The 26,684-nt window shown below is 43.3% G+C and overlaps 1 protein-coding gene across 2 annotated transcripts in view; it reads right to left on the bottom strand.

Moving 5' to 3' along the window:
- Nucleotides 1–11,206: 11,206 nt before the first annotated feature.
- Nucleotides 11,207–26,684, bottom strand: part of MAPKAPK2 (MAPK activated protein kinase 2) — an 87,076-nt gene continuing 71,598 nt past the window's right edge. The window contains exons 7-10 of one of the 2 annotated variants that reach the window (XM_087720085.1): nt 26,175–26,299; nt 25,312–25,397; nt 25,133–25,213; nt 11,207–11,260 (exon numbers count right to left, since the gene is read on the bottom strand). In XM_087720085.1, the coding sequence (XP_087576211.1) occupies nt 11,222–11,260; nt 25,133–25,213; nt 25,312–25,397; nt 26,175–26,299 (331 nt within the window). In that variant the 3' untranslated portion in view covers nt 11,207–11,221. Of the gene's footprint in view, nt 11,261–22,349; nt 24,205–25,132; nt 25,214–25,311; nt 25,398–26,174; nt 26,300–26,684 lie in introns of those variants that run through there. The other variant, XM_014060940.2, reaches the window with a different exon arrangement.

Below are 26,684 nucleotides of genomic sequence, written 5' to 3'. Positions count from 1 at the left end.
TTTGTCGTTTTTAAGAAAAAGGGAAGTCCTGATTCTGATTTTAGCTGCTGAAAAAGTTTGCTGAGCTTGTAGTTTTGATAAATTAGTTCTTCAATTTCTATGATATCCTAGAAATAGGATATTTGCCTCTTAATTTTCAGACCGGAAGATCAATCAGAATTGAGTTGGAATAGACCTTGGAGGTCTTCTAATCTAACTCCCTGTTTAAGCAGGGGACCGTACACCATTTCAGTGGCTGTCCAATCTCATCTTAAAACCTCTAATGATGAAACACCCACAACTTTAGAAGGCAAGCTGTTCTACTGGATAACTGTTCTCACTGTTAGGAAGTTTCTTCTTAATTCCAGGTTACTTCTCTCCTTGATTACAGCATAAGGGAAGTTAATGGGTATCATGAAAACTATACTAGAGAAACATATTGTGCTTTGCCTTTAAACTTTCTTTTCTGTCTCTTTATAAAGCAGAACTCAGGAACATGAGGAATGATTCATATGAAACATAGAATCATAGGGCTTGAAGGCACTGTTCCCTCTAAGGTGCGCGGCTGCGCAGCCACGCACATGGCAAAAAAAACCCGCGCAGAGGTTTCTAACTGCCGCGCAGAGATTTCTTTCAAAGCAAACGTGGGGAAGTCCTTTGCAGGTGGCTAGAACTGGCCGCCCGCAAAGGACCTCCCCAAACTTGTTTCAGCGGCCTCTCTCAGCCTACGGCGGCAGCGTCGCACAGGAGGGGGAGAAGGAGGGAACCAAAGAGAGGCTTTTACTGGATCTGCGCCCCACAGCCAGGACCGTCTTTGCGCCTCAAGCCGCGTTTCTTCCTGCAAAGCCCTTCTGGCGTCAAGCGGAACTCTTGGGTTGACCGAAGGGCTTTGCAGGAAGAAACACGGCTTGAGGCACAAGGATGGTCCTGGCTGTGGGGCGCAGACCCAGTAAAAGCCTCTCTTTGGTTCCCTTCTCCTCCTCCTCCTCCTCCTCCTTCCACAGCCTGCGTGACGCTGCCGCCATAGGCTGAGAGCTGCCGCTGCCGCGGCTGCACAACTGAGGGAGGGAGAGCGAAAACAGAGGTAACCTCAAATTTAATTTAAATTCTTTAAAAGAATTTTTGGATTTCTCCTCACCAAACCTTTAAGACTGAAAGTTTTTCCTAACATGAACTTGAGCTAATATACTTAATATGAGAAAGGTGCAGCAATTAACACTGCTTTTTAAAAAGAACAATATTTCTCAATTGTTTATCTGTATGATTTTTTTTTTTTTGGTATTTTATTAAAATTTATAGGCCGCCCTTTTCCCTGAGGGGACTCAGGGCGGCTTACAACCATTAGGGAGGGGGTACAATACAAAATAAACAATATATAAACAAGATAGGTAGTAAAAACACAACATGCATTCTACATTCAACACTCGGGTGGGGCAAATTAAGGACGTATCCCCAGGCCTGTTGGGAGAGCCAGGTCTTGAGGGCTGCGCGGAAGGCCTGGACGGTGGTGAGGGTGCGTATCTCGACGGGGAGATCGTTCCACAGGGTCGGAGCTGCAACAGAAAAGGCTCTCCTCCGTGTAGTCGCCAGTCGACATTGACTGGTGGATGGAATTCGGAGGAGGCCCAGTCTGTGCGATCTAATCGGTCGGAGGGAGGTAATCGGCAGAAGGCGGTCTCTCAAGTACCCAGATCCACTACCATGGAGTGCTTTAAATGTGGTCATCAGTACCCTGAAGCGCACCCGGAGATCGACAGGTAGCCAGTGCAGCTCGCGGAGGATGGGTATAACGTGGGCGAACCGCGGTGCGCCCACTATCACTCGCGCGGCTGCATTCTGGACTAACTGCAGTCGCCGGATGCACTTCAGGGGCAGCCCCATGTAGAGCACATTGCAGTATTCCAGCCTAGAGATCACAAGGGCTCGAGTGACTGTTGTGAGAGCCTCCCGATTCAGGTAGGGTCGTAACTGGCGTACCAGGCGAACCTGGGCAAATGCCCCCCTGGTCACAGCCGACAGATGATGATCGAGAGTCAGCTGTGGATCCAGGAGGACTCCTAAGTTACGAACCCTGTCTGAGGGGTATAAAATTTGACCCCCCAGCCTGATAGATGGAACATTAGCCAAATTGTTGGGAGGGAAACACAACAGCCACTCGGTCTTGTCCGGGTTGAGTACCAGTTTGTTAGCGCTCATCCAGTTCCTAACGGCCTCCAGACCCTGGTTCATCACATCCACCGCTTCATTGAGTTGGCACGGGGCAGACAGATACAATTGCTTATCGTCCGCATATTGATGGTATTTTATCCCGTGCCTCCGAATGATCTCGCCCAGCGGTTTCATGTATATGTTAAATAGTAGGGGGGATAAGACCGAGCCCTGCAGCACCCCATATTTTAGGGGCCTCGGGGACGATCTCTGCCCCCCTACCAACACCGACTGCGACCTGTCCGAGAGGTAGGAGGAGAACCACTGCAAAACAGTGCCTCCCACCCCCACCTCCCGCAGTCGTCGCAGAAGGATACCATGGTCGATGGTATCGAAAGCCGCCGAGAGGTCAAGGAGAACCAGGATGGACGCATGGCCTCCATCTCTGGCCCTCCAGAGATCATCGGTCAATGCGACCAAAGCGGTTTCTGTGCTGTAACCAGGTCTGAAGCCGGACTGGAAGGGGTCAAGGTAGCTAGCTTCATCCAAGGCCCGTTGAAGCTGGAAGGCCACCACCTTCTCAACAACCTTCCCAACAAAGGGAAGGTTGAAGACAGGACGGTAGTTATTTAAAATGGCTGGATCCAAGGATGGTTTCTTCAGGAGGGGTCTCACCACCGCCGTTTTTAGTGCGGCGGGGAAGTGCCCCTCCCGAAGGGAGGCGGTTACAACCGCCTGGATCCAGCCACGTGTCACCTCACTGCTGTTGGCAACCAGCCAGGAGGGACACGGGTCCAGAATGCAGGTGGAGGCACTCACAGCTCGAATGGCCTTGTCCACATCCCCAGAGGCAACATCCTGAAACTCAACCCAGAGATGGTTTGCCAAGTGGTCCTCTTGTGTCCCGGCTGGATCTGCTGCGGTGGAGTCCAAGTCCGACCGAAACCGAGCAACTTTGTCCGCTAAGAATTGGGCATAATCCTCAGCTCTACCCTGCAAGGGTTCCCCCGTATCCCTCCTATTTAGGAGGGAATGGGTTAGCCTAAACAGGGCGGCTGGGCGGGACTCAGCGGACGCAACCAAGGTGGCAATATGAGATCTTTTTGCTGCCCTAAGTGCCCTGATGTAATCCTTGGTGCAGGTTGTTAATAGTGCTCGGTTCGACTCGGACTTATCGGACCTCCACAAGTGCTCTAGGCGTCTCCTCCGGCGCTTCTTCTCCCGGAGCTCCTCGGTGAACCAAGGAGGTCTCCGGGATCCGCTGACCCGGAGGGGCCGTAGTGGCGCAATCTGGTCAAGAGACTCCGATGCCGCCGAATACCAGGCAGCAGCCAGAGTCTCCGCCGAACTGTGGGCGAGAGTATCAGGAATAACCCCAAGCTCCGTCTGGAACCTCAAGGGGTCCATCAGTCGCCTGGGGCGGAACCACCTAGTCGGTTCCTCCTCCCTACGGTGGGGGTTTGGCCTCCGGAAGTCAAGCCTCAGTAGGCAGTGGTCTGACCACGACAGGGGTATGGTGTCATTTCCCCTCAGACCAAGATCACACATCCACTGCTCCGAGAGAAATACGAGGTCGAGCATGTGACCCGCTGAGTGGGTTGGGCCCCGAATTACCTGGGTCAAGCCCATGGCTGTCATGGAAGCCATGAACTCCTGCGCCCCATCAGAGTGTTCACCGAGCGATGGCAAATTGAAGTCCCCCAGAACCATAAGCCTGGGGAACTCAATTGCCAGCTCGGCTACTGACTCGAGGAGCGAGGGGAGGGCTGCTGCAACGCAGTTGGGAGGCAGGTACGTTAGCAGCAGACCCACTTGACCCTTGAGGTCCAACTTCACCAGCAGAGTCTCACACCCGACAAGCTCCGGAGCAGGGACCCTACAAGGTACTAGAGACTCCCGGATAACAATAGCCACACCGCCACCCCTTCCCTGGGCTCTCGGCTGATGAAGCACCTGAAATCCTTCTGGGCACATCTCTACAAGGGGGACTCCTCCTTCTGTGCCCAGCCAGGTTTCAGTAATACATGCCAGATCTGCCCTCTCGTCAGAAATTAAGTCCCGGACGAGAGGAGCCTTGTGAACAACAGACCTGGCATTTAGCAACAGCAGCCTGAGGCCAGGGTCCTGACTACTCATGCCATCTGGCCTTGGAGTGGGACTCATAGGGCCGGAAGGAGGGATCTCTGTAATATAGCGAACCCTCCTTCCCCGGTAATGGCCAGCCCTAAAGTCCCCGCCGTATCTGCCTCTCCCTGTAGTGACCGTTATGCTCCAACCCACTCCCGTATCCCTGGTCCCCCCAGCCACCCCAATGACCCCCGCGTTCCCCAGCAGGTCCTCCGAGGCACTCATACTCATTCACTCACCCAAGCAGTCTCCACACGGTAATTAAAACACAAAATACAGCAGATAAGTCAATAAAAGTGGAACCATTCGCTCAATCACATGCGTATCCCATACATATCCCATACAAAGGAAAAAAGAGAGAAGAAAAAAAAAGAAAAAGAAAGAAAAGAAGAGAAGAAAATTGCGCGGTTACTTAAAAGGTGCAAATTCTGGGAAAGTCCAAAAGAAAGTCCCGAGTGGTTGGGGGAGGGGGAGGGCCTTCTTGCAAACTGTAAGTGCCCTCCACTCGTCCAATAGTGGTACTGTCTGCGGCAGCAGGTCTGAGGTGGCATCAGGCAGCGATGGACATGGTAGATGGAGGTGCAGATGGAAGTGCAGGTAAGAGGGCAGATAACAATACAGTCCAAAAAGTCCGAAAGCCACTCTCAAGAAGGAGTCAAGTCTCATGCAGTAAAAGGCCCTGCAATGGCAGGGGCCCAGTGGGAGAAAGAATGCACTAACAGGAGAGGCCAGGCCGAGGGGAGAGGAAGGGGGGTGCAATAATAGCAGATGGAAACGACCTCCCATTCTCTCCCAGTGCTGTCCCAGGCTGACCGCCTTCTCCCTAGGACAAAGAAGATGGATAGTCCAGTGCAGTTCTAAGAACTCCTCGCAGTCCTCAAGGTCGGGAAGGCGCAGCTGAAAATGCCGAAAAAGCTGAGAGGTGCCACCCAAAGGCATCATACGAGGGCCGCCCAAAACGGCGACCCAGCTGTTTGCTTCTTCGGGCCCCCTGGAGCTCATTCTCCTACAGGAGCCTCTTCCCTCACCGGCCTGAGAAAAACTGCAGTGGGAACCTGGCTGCTTTGATGTTAGAGTCCAGCTACCCGAACCGCCGAAAAAGGGAGAGTCGCGTTTCAAAACGGCCACAGCGACTAGAGAAGCAAACATGGAGGGGAGAATAGCCGAGGGAGGGGGGGAAGTCTCTCAGCCAGCAGATGGAGAAAATCGAGACTCTCTCAGGCCAGCCGGGTCGTAAAAGCACCCCCGAACGTATTACCCAACATCTCCAGCCAAATTTGGCTGCAATGCCTTCCAGACGGCACCCGGGCGGCACCCGGGCGGCGAAGTCTGCCTATCTTAAGTTCCTACTATACAAAAGGTATTACCTTCTAAGGCAACCTGTATATAATACATTAGTGGCCAATGTTACATTGCTCCTAATGACAAAATTAGAGCTGTGTTAAGCCTATGAAAAAAATCCCAAATGAATAAAATCATTATTAAGACCCAATGAAAAAATTACAAAAATTATGCACAAACTTTCATGTTCCCCAAATTTCCAATCCAAAACTTAACCTAGATTCTTCAGACATAGATTTTTAATTCAGAGTCAGACTCGATTATTAGAATGAATGCATTAATCAGGGGTGAATAATGTTGGTGAAATCTCATCTAACCTTCCATAATAATAACATACATACACAAATAGCTGACAGCCACATCTCTGAAACACTATTAAATCTGAACTAAATGTTTATCTAGAACTCAAATAAATAACTGTTTTTTGGTTTTATTTTTTTTAATATTTATCAGTCTCTCTTTTATTCCATACTTCTGGTTGAAAGACTATTCTATGTCATGCTAAACAAATGCATATTCTAGTGGCGGTGGGGGCTCGTTGGCATCTTCAGCAGCAGCCCTGCCTCCTGTGAAAAAAACCGAAGATGGAGCAGATCCACGCAGATGACGTTGCTGCAACATGACTGGAGGAGGAATTCTGGGAGTTGAAGTCAGCAAGGCTTAAAGCTGTCAGGTTTGAAGACCCCTGAGTTTTTTTTTCCTAAAGGGTTAGGGGTGCAAGGGTCTTGTAACTTGACAGCTTTAAGACTTGCGTGCTTCAATGCCAGAGTTTCTGAGCCAACATTTTGGTTGCTAAGCAGGACCGTTGTTAAGTGATACTGATATTATATAACACTTTTAATTAAGCGGGTACCTTGAATAAACATAACTTTGAGTTTCAAATAATACTGATTTCGTTGTTGTCTTAGGTGACATCTGTGAAAAAAATTCAGGTGCTCAGGCATGAAAATGTGCCGCTCAAACACTATACTTTTCCGCTCACACTGAAAAAAAATTAGAGGGAACATTGCTTGAAGGGACCTCAGAGGTCTTCTAGTCCAATGCCTCACTCAAGACAGAAGTCTTATATCATCCCAATCAAATTGTTGCCCAGTCTATTTTTGAAAATCTCCAGTGATGGATCAGCCAGAATCCCAGAAAGCAAACTATTCCATTGCTTATTTGCTCTTCCTATCAGAAAATTTCTCCTTACTTCTAGGCTGGATCTCAGTTTAACAAGCTTCCATCCATTACTTCTTGTCCTTCCCTCAAGTCACTTAAAGAATAAGTCAATCCCCTCTTCTTTGTGATAAGCCTTCAAGTACTGGAAAACAGTTATCATGCCACCCTAATCCTTCTCTTCAACTGGTTAGATATACCTAGCATCGTCAACTATTTGTCATATGATATAGTTTCCAGACCCTTTAACATTTTTGTTGCTCTTCTTGACACTATCCTTCTGTTGATACAGCTCTGTTTTTTGAGAATATTTTATTTCCATTTTCATTTTCATACACTCACATGTATACTATACATAGCCAATACCATACAGCATTAAACAATAATTACATCAGTTCCTCTTGTCAACAATGCCCCAGAAAATCGAAACCCAATATAGCTCTTCCGCTCTCCATACACCTCTTTCTTCCACCACCCTCCAACTTTCTATCTTCCCTCCATCATCCCCCTCTACCCTACTTCCCCTCCCCCTCTACACTCCTCTCTCCACATCCACTCCCCCCCCATCCTTCTCACCTCCCCCCCCCCCATCCTCTCTCCCATCCCTCTCTGCCCATATTTCTTCTTTCCCACTCCTCCTCTCCTTGGTGTATTTCCGCTATATGTCAATATACTTGGCCTATCCTATTTTTAAAGAAAAATTTAAAAAAACACAGTATACATGTGGAGTCACATTACATTGAAATCTAACACATCTTATCTAACCTGATATATATCCCTCCCCGCCACCAGACCCCCCGACCCCCCCACAACCGCCCCCCCCTGACTTCCCAGAATCCGTACCCGGTATAGATTTTTAACAAACACAGTCTAAAATATATTGAGAGAAAAAAGAATAAGAAATTAATAATATCTCTACATTGATCTTAGCTCCTCCTTGCTAAACTAACTTTAAACAATTTAAATCATTCCTGATCATAAGCATAGGCTATCTGGAATTTCTTAGTCCCGTATTTATTTTGTATATAATCAATCCATTTTTTCCAGTCTCGTTTATATCTCTCATTTGAGTGATCTTTAAGATATGCAGATATTTTAGTCATCTCGGCTAAATTTGTGACTTTCAATGTCCATTCTTGAATTGTAGGCAGGTCTTCCTTCTTCCAGTATTGCGCCACCAACAGTCTTGCTGCCGTTATTAAGTGCAAAATCAAGTTAATCTCTACCGCTGTAGAGTCAGTAATTATACCTAACAAGAATAACTGAGGAGTAAACTTTATCCTTCTTTTAAAAATATTTTGCATAATCCACCATATTTTTATCCAAAATGCCTTAACCTTTTGGCAAGTCCCCCATATATGGAAATATGTACCATCGAGAGAACCACATCTCCAACATTTGGGTTGTAAATTCGGATACATAGAAGCCAACTTTTTAGGATCTAAATGCCATCTATAGAACATCTTGTAAAAATTTTCGCTCAGGTTTTGGGCTTGTGTAAATTTCACATTTCTTACCCAAATTATTTCCCATGTATCCAACATTATTGGTTCTTCAATATTTTGAGCCCACTTTATCATACAATCTTTAACTAATTCTGTTTCCGAATCCATCTGTATTAATACGTTATATATCCCCTTTAACACTAGATAAAACTGGCTCTAGTTATATAAATATAAAATATTTCTCTTTTCCAAGAGCACGGATGGGACCAGATGACATAGCAGGGACCAGATGACATAGCAGGAGAGTAAAGGATTGGCCACTAAATGACTGCCAGGAATGTCACCAGGGTCTCTGAGGGATCTACTTCCAGTGCATTGTGCAGCACAGCCCCTCCTCACTCCATTTCTAGATTATCTGTGGCAGTAGTGAGGGGCACACACATTGGTCTATCCAGGTCAGCAGGGGTGGGCTTCAAAAATTTTAGCAAGGGGGTTTGTGCCAGGTTTCTGGGTGGGTGTGACCATGGTGGCATGGTTAGTTGGCCTCCTGCACCATGGGGGGAGGGGCGTTTTAACCATCCTTGGGCTCCAGAGGTTCAAGTCTTCGTGTGGGCGAAAAAGGCCTCCCCAGACTCCAGAGGCCCTCTGGAGGCCAGAAATGGGCCCATTTCTGGCCTTCCCAAACTTCTGGTAGGCCTGTTTTTTGCCCTCCCTGAGCCTCCACACACACCCTGCACTTACCTGCATCCAAAATGGATCCCGTGGGGACTCCTGGGAGCTGCAGAGCAGGGTAGGGCCAGCCAGGAGTGGAATTTGGGGGTTCTCTGAACTACACAGAATCTTAGCTAGTGGTTCTTCCAAACCCCTGTGAACCCCCAGCAGCCTATCCCTGTGACCAGGTGACCAGGTTGTGTATATACAAACACTCTTAGGACAAATGGCAACTGCAGTGTCTTATGCTCTTTCTTAGGACTAGAACAATTCTGAATGTGTGCTTCAGTACAGGTCTTCCATAACATTTTAAAGCAAATTATGTTTCCCCGCTGGGCATGCACGCCAGTTGTTTTGAAATGCTTTAAGATCGAAGACCTGGCTAGAGCCAGCATTCCTATAGATGTTCAGGGACACCTATAAAAAGGGAGTGTCGGAAAATAATCAAGATGGCAGATGATCTCTTTTAATATGCAATCCATATATAAAAAAGGGGGGGGGAATATTTTGTTATGCAGTCACCCCTGGTTACACTACTGTATATTTATGCCTTTACTTTGTTTTTCTTGACCAACATTTGCCACCTCATTAACCAGTCACGAGTGGCTGAGTTTCCCCTTCCCTCTTGCTCCACAACCATGTCAAATTAATGAACAGTAATGAGTGGAAAACCCTAAATTGCAAAAGTCACCAGTCATAACTTATCCTAGGAGCTATCCAGAATGAATATTTTATTATATATTTTAGATTTTTTAATCCTGCTTTATTATTTTATAATTATGTTGGCAAACATACCTAATAGCCATTCCACCTCCTTTTTTTTGAGAACAATAAACCAGTGAGGTGAACTGAGGGACAATGCCTGGCCCAATGTCACCCAGGCAGCTTTCATGCCTAAGGCAGGACTAGAACTGTCACTAAAGATTAAAAAAAAAGGTAGTCCAAAATGAGGAAAGCTGTATTTTGGTCCATAGAATCAGTTAAATCATGTTCAAATATAGAATAACAGAGTTGGAAGGGACCTTGGAGGTCTTCTAGTCAAACCCCCTGCTTAGGCAGGAAACCCTACACCACTTCAGGCAAATGGTTATCCAACATCTTCTTAAGAAATTCCAGTGTTGGAGCATTCACAACTTCTGGAGGCAAGTTGTTCCACTGATTAATTGTTCTAACTGTCAGGAAATTTCTAAGTTGCTTCTCTGCTTAATTAGTTTCCACTCATCATTTCTTGTGCTACCCTCAGGTGCTTGGGTAATAGCTTGACTCCATCTTCTTTGTGGCAGCCCCTGAGATATTGGAACACTGCTATCATGTCTCTCCTAGTCCTTCTCTTCATTAAACTAGACATACCCAGTTCCTGCAACCATTCTTCATATGTTTTAGCCTCCAGTCCCCTAATTATATTTTTTTCTTAATTAAGTTTTTATTGTTTTTTTAATACAAATAACATATTTATGAACAAAGCTTTGTCCAGGTTCTCCCCTTTTACATCCTCTTTTACACATAATCCATTTTACATCATAATTCTATTTCCAATTTCAACTCTATTATTGTCTTCTAATATTTTCCATCTTAAACTTATTTTCTTGTTACATAAACAATATCATTAATTGCCCCTTCAAAGTTATACCAAATTATCATTTCATGTTCCTCTTTTCATCTATTTTACCCTAATGAAACCATCTAGTTGTTGTTTTTATTTTTAGTTCCTTTTTCTTAATCCCCTAATCATCTTTGTTGCTCCTCTCTGCACTCTTTCTAGAATCTCAACATCTTTTTTACCTCATGGTGACCAAATGTTGTGGATACTAACACAGCACAAGGCATTTTTTTCCTGGCAAAATAGTGGGTGTATAGTTGGTAAACTAAACAAGTCTTAGAAGTTCGAGATAGAATTTTTCATTTCTCTTTGCAGCAAATGTTCCATATCTGTATGCCCAACTTACAGAGACGGTAGGCAAAAGGGGTAAAAATATAATCAGTTTGCACATTGATGGTAACATTGCAGGAAACCAACTTAAGTAACAGCATGTGATAAATCTGATCTTTATGACCTACATCTACAAATATATATAGGTCTAGAGGAAGCTAGTTGCTTGCTTTCAAGCTGATATGGTATCATAATTGGTTTGTGCACATGTTAGATTTTCCAGTGTACCACAAGACAAAAGAATTTACTATAAACAATTTTACTCAAAATTCTAGTAATATTTCTTAATAATCACATTTGCATAATCAGTATTACAAATATCTGATTGAAGACATTAAATTAACATCAGACAAATGTTTGCTTTATCTTGAATTATCTTGAATTAGCTGACATTTAGTGCTGTTTTCATCCTTGATTGCATCTACAATAAAAAAATATGAAAAATATTTTGTATTCAACAGCATGTATTTATTGACATAGATATGTAATAATAGTGACTTTTTTGACTAAAAGGTAGCAGATAAAATGTCAAAGGATCCCATTTTAATATTTTTAAGTTTATTTGGCTTTTCTAATGCATTTTGAATGTAAAATGACCCATCCCAAAATGTACTGGATGGAAACCAGTAGTGGGTTCCAAATCCTGTTGCAACCAGTACGGGCCAGGCATCCACCACATGAAAATCATAAAATCAAGTCCATTCATGTAGTGACTCAACTTACAAGTACAAGAAGTTATAACCAATATTCCAACCTCAATTGTGATCATAGGTTAAGTAGTACCTATACCTATTTTGGATGTTTCTCTTACAGAAAAGTGAGGAATTGATATTAAAATGAATATATGTAGACTTGGGATCCTCAATATGGTGCCCATCATCCAAATTTTCTGACCCTCTTGATTTTGTAACCTAGGAAGTGGTTATGCCTCCAATATAGCCCTACTATGAAGAGGCCAGCCTATGGTCTTGAAGTTCTTAACCCATGATGATGAACCCATGGCATGCATGCCAGAGGTGCCATGCAAAGCCCTCTCTGTGGGCACATGCGCAATCACAAGCTGCTCTTTTGGTTTCCGGTGTGCACATGCATGCCGGCCAGATAGTCTTTGCGCACCCAGAGCGCCCGAAACCCAAAAACCAGGTGGTCTTTGGGTTTCTGGCACTCTGGTGTATGCAGTTTCTGGCATTCAGGCGCATGCCAAGACCAGCTGGCCAACAGGCATACACCGGAAACCCAAAGACCAGGTGCACACCAGCCAGCTGGCCTTTGGGTTTCTGGTGCACACAAAGACATGCACACCAGCCAGCTGGCCTTTGGGTTTCTGGTGCTCCAGCGCATTTGAAGACCAGCTGGCCAGGGGGCATGCACACACCAGAAACCCAAAGACCAGGTGGACGGCATGCACATGAGCACCAGCCAGATGGTTTTGGGGTTTCAGGTGCTCCAGCATGCGTGCACACATTTGGTTTGGGCACTTGGTGCTGAAAAGATTCGCCATCATTGTTCTAAACTGCCCAAACAGATTAGTGACATTTCTGAATTCTACCCAAGTATTTCAATTATATGTATTTCATTCCTGATTGCTTGCTCTTAGTCAGAGGCAATGTGATCACAGTATAATATTTAATTTTACTTCTTGTGGGCAAAAGCCTCAAGATCACGTTATCCAAGTTTGGAAATCAAAACATAATTTGACCTGAATAAATCATCACAATTGCATAAATGAAAATTATCTAACATCATATGTAAACAACAATGGAGAAGTTCGCATTTCTCCAGGGACTATTTCTATCTCCTAATGAATTATATTGTTACAATAGCATGAAATTAAGAGGAAGAGGAAGAACCTTCAGTCACCACCTCAAGCTATTTAAATTAGGCTGCTAGGGTTATTTTAATGACAAAAACTCCTGCATCTTAATCATTTCATAACAGGCACCAATTCAGGAGACAATGTTATCCCAAGTGCCATTTTTCATGGTGGAGAAAATGTGTAAATGTTGAGGTTTTTTATATTATGCAGCACTGAGATTAATTATCCATTGTGATGTTATTTCTTTAAATTCAACCCACTCTGCGGGTCACACGCTCGACCTCGTATTCCTCTCGGAGCAGTGGACTTGTGATCTTGGTCTGAGGGGTAATGAGATCATACCCCTGTCGTGGTCAGACCACTGCCTACTGAGGCTTGACTTCCGAAGACCAAACCCCCACTGTAGGGAGGAGGAACCGACCAAGTGGTTCCGCCCCAGGCGACTTATGGACCCTTTGAGGTTCCAGACGGAGCTTGGGGTTATTCCTGATACTCTCGCCCACAGTCCGGTAGAGACTCTGGCTGCCGCCTGGCATTCGGCAGCATCGGAGACCCTCGACCGGATTGCGCCACTACGGCCCCTCCGAGGCGGCGGATCCCGGAGGCCTCCTTGGTTCACCGAGGAGCTCCGGGAGAGGAAGCGCCGGAGGAGACGCCTAGAGCACTTGTGGAGGTCCGATAAATCCGAACCGAACCGAGCACTCTTAACAACCTGCACCAAGGATTACATCAGGGCACTTAGGGCAGCAAAGAGATCTTATATTGCCACCTTGGTTGCGTCCGCCGAGTCTCGTCCAGCCGCCCTGTTTAGGATAACCCGCTCCCTCTTAAATAAGAGGGATACGGGGGACCCCTTGCAGGGTAGGGCTGAGGATTATGCCCAGTTCTTGGCGGACAAAGTTGCTCGGTTTCGGTCGGATTTGGACTCCACCTTTGCAGAGCCAGCCGAGGCACGAGAGGACGAGTTGGTTGACCATCGCTGGGTTGAGTTTCAGGATGTTACTTCTGGGGACGTGGACAAGGCCATGAGGGCTGTGAGTGCCTCCACCTGTGTACTGGACCCGTGTCCCTCCTGGCTGGTTGCTAACAGCGGGGAGGTGACACGGGGCTGGATCCAAGCGGTTATTACCGCCTCACTTCGGGAGGGGCACTTCCCCGCCGCACTTAAAACGGCGGTGGTGAGACCCCTCCTGAAGAAACCATCTTTGGATCCAGCCATACTTAACAACTATCGTCCAGTCTCCAACCTCCCCTTCATTGGGAAGGTTGTTGAGAAGGTGGTGGCCTACCAGCTCCAACGGTCCTTGGAGGAAGCCGATTACCTGGACCCCTTCCAGTCCGGCTTCAGACCTGGTTACAGCACAGAAACCGCTTTGGTCGCATTGACCGATGATCTCTGGAGAGCCAGGGATGGAGGCTATGCCTCCATCTTGGTTCTCCTCGACCTCTCAGCGGCTTTCGATACCATCGACCATGGTATCCTTCTGCGACGACTGCGGGAGGTGGGGGTGGGAGGCACCGTTTTACGGTGGTTCTCCTCCTACCTCTCGGACAGGTCGCAGTCGGTGTTGGTCGGGGGTCAGAGATCGACCACGAGGCCCCTATCATATGGGGTGCCGCAGGGGTCGGTCCTGTCCCCCGTACTATTTAACATCTACATGAAACCGCTGGGCGAGATCATTCGGAGGCACGGGATAAGATACCACCAATACGCGGACGATACGCAGCTGTATCTGTCCGCCCCGTGCCAACTCAATGAAGCGGTGGACGTGATGAACCGGGGTCTTGAAGCCGTTAGGGACTGGATGCGGGCTAACAAGCTTGTACTCAACCCAGAAAAGACCGAGTGGCTGTTGTGTTTCCCTCCCAAAAATTTGGCTAGTGTACCAACGATCAGGCTGGGGGGTCAAAATTTACACCCCTCAGACAGGGTTCGCAACTTGGGAGTCCTCCTGGATCCACAGCTGACTTTTGACCACCACCTGTCGGCTGTGACCAGGGGGGCATTTGCCCAGGTTCGCCTGGTGCGCCAGTTGCGACCCTACCTGAATCGGGAGGCTCTCACAACAGTCACTCGCGCCCTCGTGACCTCTAGGCTGGAATACTGCAATGTGCTCTACATGGGGCTGCCCTTGAGGAGCATTCGGCGGCTTCAGCTAGTCCAGAATGCGGCCGCGCGAGTGATCGTGGGTGCACCTCGGTTCGCCCACATAACACCTATCCTCCGCGAGCTGCACTGGCTACCTGTTGGCCTCCGTGTGCACTTCAAGGTGCTTCTTACTACCTATAAAGCCCTTCATGGTAGTGGATCTGCGTACTTGGGAGACCGCCTTCTGCCAATTACCTCCTCTCGACCCATAAGATCCCACAGATTAGGCCTCCTCCGAGTGCCATCTGCCAGCCAGTGTCGGCTGGCAACTACGCGGAGGAGAGCCTTTTCTGTAGCAGCTCCGACCCTCTGGAACGATCTCCCCGTGGAGATTCGTACCCTCACCACCCTTCAGACCTTCCGCACAGCCCTCAAGATCTGGCTATCCCGCCAGGCCTGGGGGTAAAGACCATAGTTTGCCCCCGCCCGAATATTGAATGAATGTTGTTTGATCTTAGTTATATATTGTATTTTTATGTTATTGTATGTCTTCCCCTCCCATAAGTTGTTAGCCGCCCTGAGTCCCCTCAGGGAAAAGGGCGGCCTATAAATAAACGCAACCTACCAACCTACCTAACCTAAATTACAACCAACAATCAGTGACGTGCAGGCAGGGGAGGCAGGGGAGGCAGAGCCTCACCACTGTCATCGTGAAAAGAAAAAAAATGTAAAAGGAAAAAGGCTGAGGTAGTTGCTGCCAGAGTTACAGTGGATGACTCTGCTTAGTGCTTAACTGTTTAAAAAAGCCTCTAAAAAGTGCCCTCTACAGGAGGAGGCAGGAGAACCACATGCCTCATTTAGTCTGACTTTATGATCACTCAAGCAGTGTTAAGCAAGGGTTAAAAGCTGAAAAATTCCTTATGTAGATGAGGCACGTGGTTCTCTTGCCTCCTCCTGTAGGGGGCGTTTTTAAAGAGGCTTTTTTAAACAGTTAAGCAGAGTCATCCATTGGGGACTCTGGCAGCAGCTAGCCCAGCCTGACCTCAGCAGCTCTTGCCTTTTTCCTTTTACATTTTTACATTTTCATGATGGCAGGCAAGAGCAGAGTTGAAATCCTCTGTGAAACAGCTGGAAAAGGTATGTGAGTCGGAGGGAGGGCGAGAAATTCAAAATTAATGTAATTTGTAAGTAATTGTAAGCAATTTGTGTGTGTGCCTCTCAATTTGAGAGAGAGTTTGTTTGAGAGTGAAGAGAGGGAATGGGGTAGGAGAGGCAGGGAGGGCAGCCCGCCAGCTTTCTCTCTCTGTGTCCATGGCAGCCTGCCAGTAGAGGCAGGTCTTTTGCCCGCCTCTGCTGGCAAGCTGCCGCTTTCTTTTGCCCAGAGGCGGGCAGTTCAGGCAAGCTGGTGAGCTGGTGCTTTCTTTCTTTTGCCTAGAGGTGGGCAGCTCAGATGGGTTGGCGGGCTGGCGCTCTCTTTCTTTTGCCCAGAGGTGGCAGCCCGCCTGAGCTTCCCGCCTCTAGGCAAAAGAAAGTGGCAGCCCGCCAGCTCGCTCTCTTTTGTCCACCTCTATGTCCGCCACTGCAGATATAGAGGTGGACAAAAGAAAGTGAGCTGGCAGGCTGGCGCCTTCTTTCACCCGCCTGTCAGAGCTCAGGCGGGTGAAAGAAAGAAAGCGCTTTAAACAGTGTGGTGTCGGGGGAGAGTACTGCCACCAGCCATAAACCTCACCGCACGTCACTGCCAACAGTCTATAATTAAAATACAAATGTAGTGTACTTAACTATCATTCTAAATACAACATTGGATTTTCAATATTGGGCAATGAGCAAAATATCTAAATTTAGTAAGAAAACACTGAGTATAAATGTTGTTTTATAAAATTACAAATAGTGAGCATGACAATGGAAGATGGAAGTTTTGAAAAGGTGAGAATTTCCTGATATCCTCCAATTTAGCCCAAGTTCCTCCCCTCTGATTTCAATAGTCCTGACCCCTCTGCTTTCTTTCGCCCACCTCTCAGAGCTGAAAGTGCTTTAGACAGTGGGATGTCGGGGGACAAGACTGCCACCAGCCATAAACATCACCGGACGTCACTGCCAAGTCTATAATTAAAAAACAAATGTAGTGTACTTAACTATCATTCTAAATACAACATTGGATTTTCAATATTGGGCAATGAGCAAAATATCTAAATTTAGTAAGACAACACTGAGTATAAATGTTGTTTTATAAAATTACAAATAGTGAGCATGACAATGGAAGATGGAAGTTTTGAAAAGGTGGGAATTTCCTGATATCCTCCAATTTAGCCCAAGTTCCTCCCCTCTGATTTCAATAGTCCTGACCTCTCTTGCATGCCTGGGATTTTTTTGGAAAGCTAGCACAGAAACTTGTGAGTAATTATCTCACAATAGGTCTTATCTTTTAACTATGACTCAGATAAGCAGATAATCAAAAGAGAGTGGAAAAACAGAAGGGAATGGGAAAACAGGAAGCAGAATAGGCTTGGGAAATAGGAAGTCAGTTCATAGTGAAGGCAGGAGAAGACCCATACAGGACAAAAGGGAGAAGAGAAAGACCACGGTGCACAACTGCAATTCATCTCCACAAGGTGTTGAATTTGAGCAGTGTTTTAGGTTTGACTTCCAGCATTTCATTTATAAGATTTGAGATGCTTACAAATTCATTTATGGGCCAAAGAACAGAAGTAGTTCATTGAAATAAACATATTATTTAATTTTATATTCCAGAGGAGGGCAACCGTAACAGTGAGGTGATTAGAAACCATCAATAACAACTGACGCCATACTTCTGTTTTGTGGCAGCTATCCTCTGGAATGAGATTTACCCTGAAATACAGGTGGCTTCCACCTTAATGACATTTCACATGACCTGAAAGTCCTGACTCTTTTCTCAAATTCTGGCCTTGGGAAGTTGAAACCCCTTATAGATCTGTTACATATGTTTTGGAGTTGCTGGGCAGATTTATTATCTTGTTTAATTGTTAATTTCGTGTTTGTGTGTGTCTGTGTGTGTTATAAGCACCTAATCTGGAGTCAGGTAATGCATAATAATAATCTTTAACACCATCAAACTTCACCTGCCTATCCTTGGAAGGACTTGATAGTCAGTCTGATGCTTGACAGTCCAAGCATCAGACTGACTGTGCAACAAACCATAAATAATAATAATCATTTCCTTATAATTGTCAAACATTGGAATATGGTACCCTCTAAAATGGGGAGCAGTTTGTATTCACTGGAGGTCTTTAGGCTGGAAGCCAGGAAAGTATGAGTAAGTCCCACCTTACTCATGAATGCCTGTTGGGTGATATCAAGCTGAAGGACTTAAGCCAGGGGTCAGCAATCCGCAGCTCTGGAGCTGCATGTGGCTCTTTCTTCCTGCGTTGCAGCTCCCTGTTACCGCAACAATTTTGAGAGGACCTTCTGGTTGGGAGAGCCGGAAGCATGGGTGTGCCAAGAGGAGCTCTCCTGCAAGGAGCGGGTTTTCTGGTTGACTCCACAATTGATAGGGCTTTCAGTTAGGACAAATAGAGGAAAAAGGAGGTCACACTAGGTGGAGACTCTATGGTGGGGGAACTGGACTTCCGATCAGCTCCAGAGTTGAATGGGGAGCTTCCGGTTAGCATCTTTGTGATTCACTGTGTTTTCTTTTTTGTGGGAACCTGGTCCAAATGGCTCTTTGAGTGTTTAAAGTTGCCAACCCCTGGCGTAAGCATATTGATCCTGAACCAAATGTAAACAGAGTAATCAGAACATCACATTTGTTTCCGCCAGTAAATTCTGTGGTTTTCATTACTTGAAAACAAGCAATCCTGACCCTACCAGTCCTATTTATTCCCATACATATACATATACATACATGTATGGGAACTGTGTATCTATGTGGGTGTACACATACAAACACACACACATACATACCCCAACTTTCTCACAAGGCCTGATATTCAGAAAAGACATCACTTAGACATAAACTTGAATAATTTTCCATTATGCTTCCAAAAACACCTACTTAAGAATTGTATTACACTGAATCTCTTACACTGAGTTCTCTTGCACTTATCACCTCCCACTGATTGACAAAAAAGAATATTTTTCACAATGAGGCCTTCAAAGAAATGGATTCTATTTCACATGTGCTATATTATCACTTCAGACGTGTCAAAAAAAGTCTGTGTGTGTTACTCTTTCCAATACAGGATGGCAAACCCAAAAGTTCTGACTCATAATTTTCCTTCTAACCAAAACCATTGGCTAGAACGTGACATACAGCATAAGCTAAAAAATTAAGGTAGCAGCAATATGGTTCTTGTAGACATGACTGAAATCCTAAGTACCTATTTAGCATCTTCTGCCCTGGCTGACTTGGCAATTCTTTAGGAGTTATTTGTTTTTAAAATTTGTAATCGCAATACAGAATGCAAAAAAAATAACAGCAGTACATCACTACAACACAATGACAATATGGGGGGAACAGTTTGAAAAGAACACTCAACAGTGGGCTAACTGAAGTGACAAAGACTTTGTCTTCTAATAAATTTGTGCTATGTGATTTGACCGACACACTTCTGAACAAGATAGCCTTTCTCCAATAGCAGATATTTTGTATTCTCAATAAATTCTTTTCAGTATCATAAAAGGTTTGCTCACTTTTGTAGTGAACATTGTATTCATTCTCATTGTTGCTTTATCTAGAAATCTCTCACAAAAATTATGCCCTCTCTGTTTCTGTTAAACATGCATATTTTTCCTTCAAGCTTTTAGTTTTATTCTCTTTGATCCCCAGATCGGATCCTCCCTCACCCTCATATTCTGAGGAAAGATTTTGCAAAAGAATATGCTCCATGGAACTGTCATTTAGTGAGAAGCTTGTAAAATGTATTCAGAATTCCATACCAGCCCCAAATAATTACAAGATTCCCTCTTGAAGGGTTTGAAGGGTGGAAACTAGCCATAGTGGTATTTAGGTAAGATAACACTGGGAAACCAGTATAGGATCTCACTCCCACAGATTTTGCAAACTAATAGTAAATGAGATAAAGAAGATTAGAGCACTATTTCAGTAGACATTCATTCCTGTACTCTGCAGTTCACTGAGACTCAATAGCAGGTCTGAGTAATGCCTAAAGTAATTGCATTTCTTTTTTGTTTAGATATGAATTTGTATATGTTAAAGAGAAGTCTGCTTAATTGAATTCCATGCCAATCCCATGTCACATATCTGCAGTTATCATACTTGAACCCAGCAGGCTCTCTTGCTGTTCATAGGTCCCGATAAGTGAAAGTTACCAAATCATATGTAACTTCAGAGAAGTTGGGCATAGAAAATTTGTGACTTCAGTTTGTTGTAAGAGTTTCAATAAAAATGATGTATGTGAAGAGATTGAAACATTTGGAAGCACTATAAAAGTATTTTCTTTTGCTTTGTGTTATTACAGTATTAGGAGCCAGGCATCTTGTTTAGGAATATTTCATTTCATTGAAGAAATACTCTCTATTACATATTTTATTTTATTTTATTTATTATTTTATTTTAGCTTCCCTTGGGCAGAGTTTTGATTCTAAAATAGAGCATATGTACAGAATCCCTACAGCAATATTCCATTTGTCTCCTTTACAGAATGATGACATTTTTCCCAATATAATAAAAAATGCCTCTTGATATATAAGAGTCCAACCATTCAAAAACAGTCTTACTGGAGAACAGAGAACTATGCAGGAAAAAGAAAAGTCCACACACGTGGCTGATACAAATTAAATCCAACTGAAAAAGAAAATCAAAAGCAACTGCCAAATTAATGGGTTTTTTCCATTTAAAAAATTTCAGAAAGACATATTATAGATTTGTGTGACTGAATCTGGATTTTTAAAAATGTTCCTTATATTACCATTGTTCCTAATAATGACTATGTAAAGTTTTGCATACTTGGCAAACTTCCAAAAGTTTACAAGCATCACTAAAGAGGAACAAATGTTTAAAAATGTTCCTTTTTACGAAGCAAGGGAGTCACTAAACCATCTTGCATGATTGAAATAATGAGTTTTCTCTGGCTCTCAGAGGTATGCTGAGATGTTTGTTTTCACATCCTGTATTTAACCCAGGCTTCCTAAATGACAATTCATTTAAAATTCTTAAGTTTGAAACATTGACTCAACAGCAAAGGAGACATGTTGCGTTTTCCCCATTGTAACTAGCCCAAGGATTGGCAATCGTAACTTTCACATAATTTTGTGCTCATTCAGCTCACACGACTTAGTCAAAATGAAAGATGTCTGGCATCTTCCCATTCTACTTGTTTCTCACCCTGCCCACCAATCAAAACCTATTAGCCAGAAACACGGGAAATAAAAATGCTGTGTGTGATATCAATCACACAGAAACTGCCCAGCCTAATCCAGAAATTAAAAGAAGCTCATTTGAAAAGGTCCATTTGCTTTCTGAATAGTGACAGCTCCAAATGTAAGCAAATGGCTCCGTCTAGAGGAAACTAGAGGAAACATTCTTCCAGAAATTAAAGAAACATCCCTCCAGAAATTTATAAAGCTCATTTGAAAAGGTCCAACATTCAGTTGCTTTCTGAACAGTGATAGCTCCAAATTTAAACAAGTGGCTCCGCCTAGAGGAAACTAGGGGAAATATCTCTTTAAAAATTAAAAGAAGCTCATTTGAAAAGGTCCAACATTAATTCCCTTTATGAACAGCGATAGTTCCAAATATAAACAATTGACTCTGTCTAGAGGGAATGTTCAACCAAAATGAAGAGCTGCTTCCTACAGAGAATTGCATTTCCAATATTTTGTCATCATCCTGGGGAAAAGATTTGTTGTCCAACTGAATATGTCAACCAAATGTTAATATTTTGTTGCATCTGTCTCCACCACAATCTAGGATAATCAAACTGATGAGGGGGATAGGCAAGTACCAACAGGATTCTAAAGCAACTTTCCTCCTTCCCCTTCTATTTATGTGATCATTAGCTATGACATTGGTTGATAATAGAAGTTGTAAGGAAACACAACTGGAGGTTTAAGATGGTGGAATTTCTATTTAAGACTATGGAAAGACTAGAATGGAGTTATGGAAAAGTATGTTTAAAATGACAGCTTTTAGCATCTCCAGTCAACATGGCCGGTGCTGTGGAATGTTGGAGGTTATAATTCGGCAACGTTTTTAAAAATGCAATTTTGCTCATTGATAGACAAAGTTCTGATTGGGTGCATTCAGCGACTGTTCAAGCTTTATGTATGTAGATCTTTGCATTACTCAGCAGATTGAGGGATTTTATTTTTTGTATCACCAAAGCCAACAATGTGTCTGTGACTACTGAAGGAGAGGCCACTAAAGTCCTCTGCTATTCCACTCAATGAGAGCAGACTCCTATCAGAAAGACTCACAAAAGATGACAGGATTTCCTTCCAAACAAGCATGGCCAGAACTGTGCTGGTAACTTTTATAAGTGCAAAAACATGCACATATGTTGATTACAATAAAGCTCAGGGACATGTAATTATCATAGTGGAAACTGTCCAGTCAGACTGGTGTGCAAGGCAACAATTAACAAACATAAACACAAAATCAAACACTGATGTATTAGGTGTCTTTAATCCAAAATGAGGGAAAGCAGGAAAACAGACCAAATCCTCTTGTTAGCAATAAGACACCAAAACAAACTGAACATTTTTTTTACAAATTAAAGTTCCTTACAGTGTCTAAAATGTCACTAAAAGCTAAAGTTTTCTTTTCAAATGGAAAGGAAAGCAAGTATGTGTGCTTAAAAAATACCAATAAAACAAATATGATAAAAGATATCCATTCACGGCAGGATATATTGGGTGGAGAGGGGGGAAGAAAAATTGACCATCAGGAAAATGAGGCAAACTTGTATACAAAGATTTTCTCCTCCATGAAATAATTATAAGAATCAGAAAAACTCTCAATTTTAAAAAAGATAATCCCAGCTGAAGTTTGCAAACTTTGTAGCTACATTCCATCTTATTGAAAATAAGAATGTGGCCCTTTGGTTTTCTAAACAGAATTCACACCATCATCATCACATATTTGTGCCACATTGCCAACTACTACCTACAAAAGGTATTCATCCAACAAAAAAAATCTTAAGTTTTGTGGCATTTATCCTTTTACATCCTTATGGCAAGGGCAGACTCCATCCTACGTGAATCTGAATCTATCTGAAGCTTCCATGCAATGCTTATCTCAAATGTAAGCAGTCAGTCTAAAGAGTTGTGGGTTCTTAGTAAAAAAAAATTCTGAAGAAAGGGGGCCACCATGAACAGCTACAAAATGCAACAGCATGAGTTCTTTTAAAATGAATTCAGTTTGACACTGAATGAGATGATGGAAACTGGGCAACAAGACATATTTTGGTATACTGCTCCAGGATCAGCTAATGAAAGAGATCAGTTAACCAGCAAACACCTTCTTTCTGTCATGCCACCTAAATACCCTGAGATCATAATTGATTTCTGAGTGCATCATGGATCCCACCATTATCCCTCAGAAATTCAAGTTAAACTGAAAAAAGTGGGGACTTTCTCCTTCTACTAAACATCCTACCACAGCATTATATATGATCTGCTAAATCACAAGCAAAGGGGAAATAATCCTGCGCATACCGGTGAGTGACAGAAAGAGAGAAGGCTTCCAGTTTAAGATGGTATCTTACACTGGGACATTTAATTAATTAACTTTTTAAGATTGGAAACTGAGGTCTTTACAAGTTGCACAAACAATAGAACAGTTCTTGTTAAATGAAGACAAAAAAAATCAACAATGTCTTTTGTTTCAGATGGGATTTCTTCAATGACCCAGAAGCTCCTTTGAAACAAAAGCCTTTATCTTTAAACAAAACAATCAACACCATAATACTTCGCGCAGGACTCTGTTGGGATTTCAACTCTACAGTAATTTTAAAAATATAGATATATATATTATTATTAACCCTTATAAGGTTATCACAGAAATTTCAGTGTTTCTGAGGGTCAAGGGATTACCAGGGAAGATTTTACCAATAAAAATCCAATTATCAGAATATTTTTCCTATTGGACCATTAAAAAAAATTAAAAATAATAAAATGGTGTATTTGTACAGCAGCTGTCTCCTGCCTCATTTTAGAAACATCAGAAACATGAAAGGCAGCTAGAACAAGTAACTAGTCTGATATAAAGAATTGAATTCCATGTGTTTGATAGGACAGTCTTGTTTCCAATTTCTTTTTAAAAATATATAGGTATCATTATTGCTTTCACAACCATCAGCCTGGCTCTATTCAATTCTCAGTGAGGGAGATCTGCAGTTTCAGAAGTATTTGCTTTCTTCCGTCTTTTCATGAGCAGTGGATTAGAGGAGTCTTCAATTTTCTTTATTTTAATCTGTTCATAATCTACCCTCATAGTGGCCAAGGCACTTGTCATCTCCTCCTAAATTGGGGTAGAGAGAAAACAAAGTTGCAGATTAGCAACAGAGAAATGAAGCCACAGCAAATTTAGGGAAGGTGGTGGAGGTCTCATAAAAATAAATCAGCATGCATAAATGATAAGGAACACTTCACCCCTCTGGAGGTCCCCCACTCTATTGTTTGGGGCCTCACATGCAAAACTGCCATTTTCAGTATTGGCTTTTTAGAATACTATTGCCTCTGTTCCAAATTAAATATCTTCAAATGACTTTTACCTGCTATCTTTTATACTAATTGCATAGCAATGTTAACAGTTAAATTCTGAGGCTCTTAGTGACCAGCTATTCCTTTTATTTTGTTTAGCTGCTACCAAACATTTATAAAAAATATGGGTCTACTGCAGATTCAGCCTGGACTTTGATCAATCTTTTAGCAGATTTAATTTTTTCTAGTATAAGACTGAAAGACAGCGGGAAGGAGAGATGGCTAACCTTTTTGGCGCCGAATGTTGAAAGTGTGGGAAAGCACACACGTGCATACATACCCATAATGCAATGCATGTGTCACCATCACCCCGAGTGCCCCACCCCACACATGCACGTGTGACCCATCTGCACCCCACCTCCGCGAATGCACGTGCAACCCCCCACATGCATAAGTGACCCCTCCCACAGGTCCACCCCACGCATGTGAGTGCATCTCCCACATACACCCTATCTCCTGCGCATGCATGACAGAGGCCCGAAAACCAACTGGCCAGTGGGAGGTACATGTACAGCAGGGCTAAGCTGAGCTGAGCTCGCGTGCCCGCAGAGAGTACCATAGGTTCGCCATCATGGGTCTATGCATACTCTTTATTATTACAGCATATAGATCTATATAAATTTAATAATATAAATGTATATAAATCTAATAATAAAAAATGTGGCATATAGAATGTAGGGACTTACTTTGACATCCTCCCAAAGGTCTTTCTCTTCTTTCAAAACTCTACTAGTATGCAAAGGTGTCTGCGGCACTTGCATTGATTGCTATGGAGAGAAAAGAAAAAGAAAATTAGTATATTCTCAGGTGTTCCTAGATTAGACCACAAATATTTGCTTCTAATAAACAACAACTGAGGTCTTACCATGATCCATGGATGATTCATGAACTCTGTTATAGTCATCCGCTGGGTAGGATCTGTTTTCAGCAAATTTCGAATCAATTGTTTAACTGAAGGAAGAAAACATCAGATATATCAATACAATGTGAGTATGTTTTCTCATATGCATGATGTGATGATGGTGAGGACAAAATTTTCTCCTTTAGTCCAAGAGATACAGCACTGCAACTTCATCTCCCACTGCTCTCAGGTTGGCCTAATTATATAAGCATATCAACACATTAAAGCTAATATAAGCCAATCCCTTCCCCCAGCATGGCACCTTCCAGATCTAATGGACTACAACTTCCATTATCTTTTCCAAATCGCTGGCAGAAAATAATACAAACTGCAATCTAACATATATGGAAAGGCCATGACCATATATTTTGTCAAAATATGAAGTGACATTCATTAAGGAAAGCCTTGGAAACATTTTCAGTCTGTTTTGATATTTTGCTGTAGTGAGTGCTGAAAATTACAAGTATATGATAGTGGGGCCTTTAATGCCTGCTTTCTTAAAAACTCATACTCCTTATAAACTTTCATTCAAAATGCTTCTCTGGCTGATTCTACATTGCAGAAGCTGAAGATAAATTTACCAAACATCTTCATTTAAGAATACAATATATGAATGAATTCAAAACTCACAAAACAGATCTCTTGGGTCATGGCCAGGTTATGGAATGACTTTAAGTTTTCAAACATTAAAAATTACACAGTTTCTCCTAAGACCCTTTACTTCTTTTCTTATTCAAAGCATGGGTTTGAAACTCATTAAGCTCACTCACTTTTTTCTGTTTATTTTCCAAAACAAAACAATAGTTGAAGTTCACAATAATATTTACCTTCTTCTGATACTTCAGACCATTCTGGGTTTGGAAATTCATATTGACCCATCCTAATCCTTTTTTTCATTCCTGGAGAAATCGCCAAACCATGGTTTGAATAAAAAGGAGGGTAGCCACATAGTCTACACAAAACAGAGAGAGGAATGATTTTGCATCAGTTATTTTGAATCAGTCACTTTCAAAAGCAGTCCCATATGATATCTAATTGTGAGATTACTAAAGTGTGAATCACTATAGGCTGCTCCTATCTTCCAAGGGTCACTTGCAGCTTCAATGATAAGAGGTGAATGCAGAAACAGTGAAGGTACATTGTGCTCCTTAATCTGAATCCTCATAGGGTGTTTGATGATAGAGGTTGTATATACTGAGCTCACATGGAAGAAAAATGTAAAGCTATGACCTCAAGAATACACTCCGAAAGAGGGAGGGTGTGATATTAATCACCAGAGGAGCAGGAATAAGCTTTAATGGCATCCCTCTTCTTAATTTAGTAACCCTGATAAAGAG

The sequence above is a fragment of the Thamnophis sirtalis genome, unplaced genomic scaffold (assembly GCF_051295495.1).
Source record: "Thamnophis sirtalis isolate CommonGarterSnake01/CBP01778 unplaced genomic scaffold, rThaSir2_p1.2 scaffold_7, whole genome shotgun sequence".
Classification (NCBI taxonomy): domain Eukaryota; kingdom Metazoa; phylum Chordata; class Lepidosauria; order Squamata; family Natricidae; genus Thamnophis; species Thamnophis sirtalis.
This window is presented reverse-complemented; position numbering and strand designations above follow the sequence as displayed.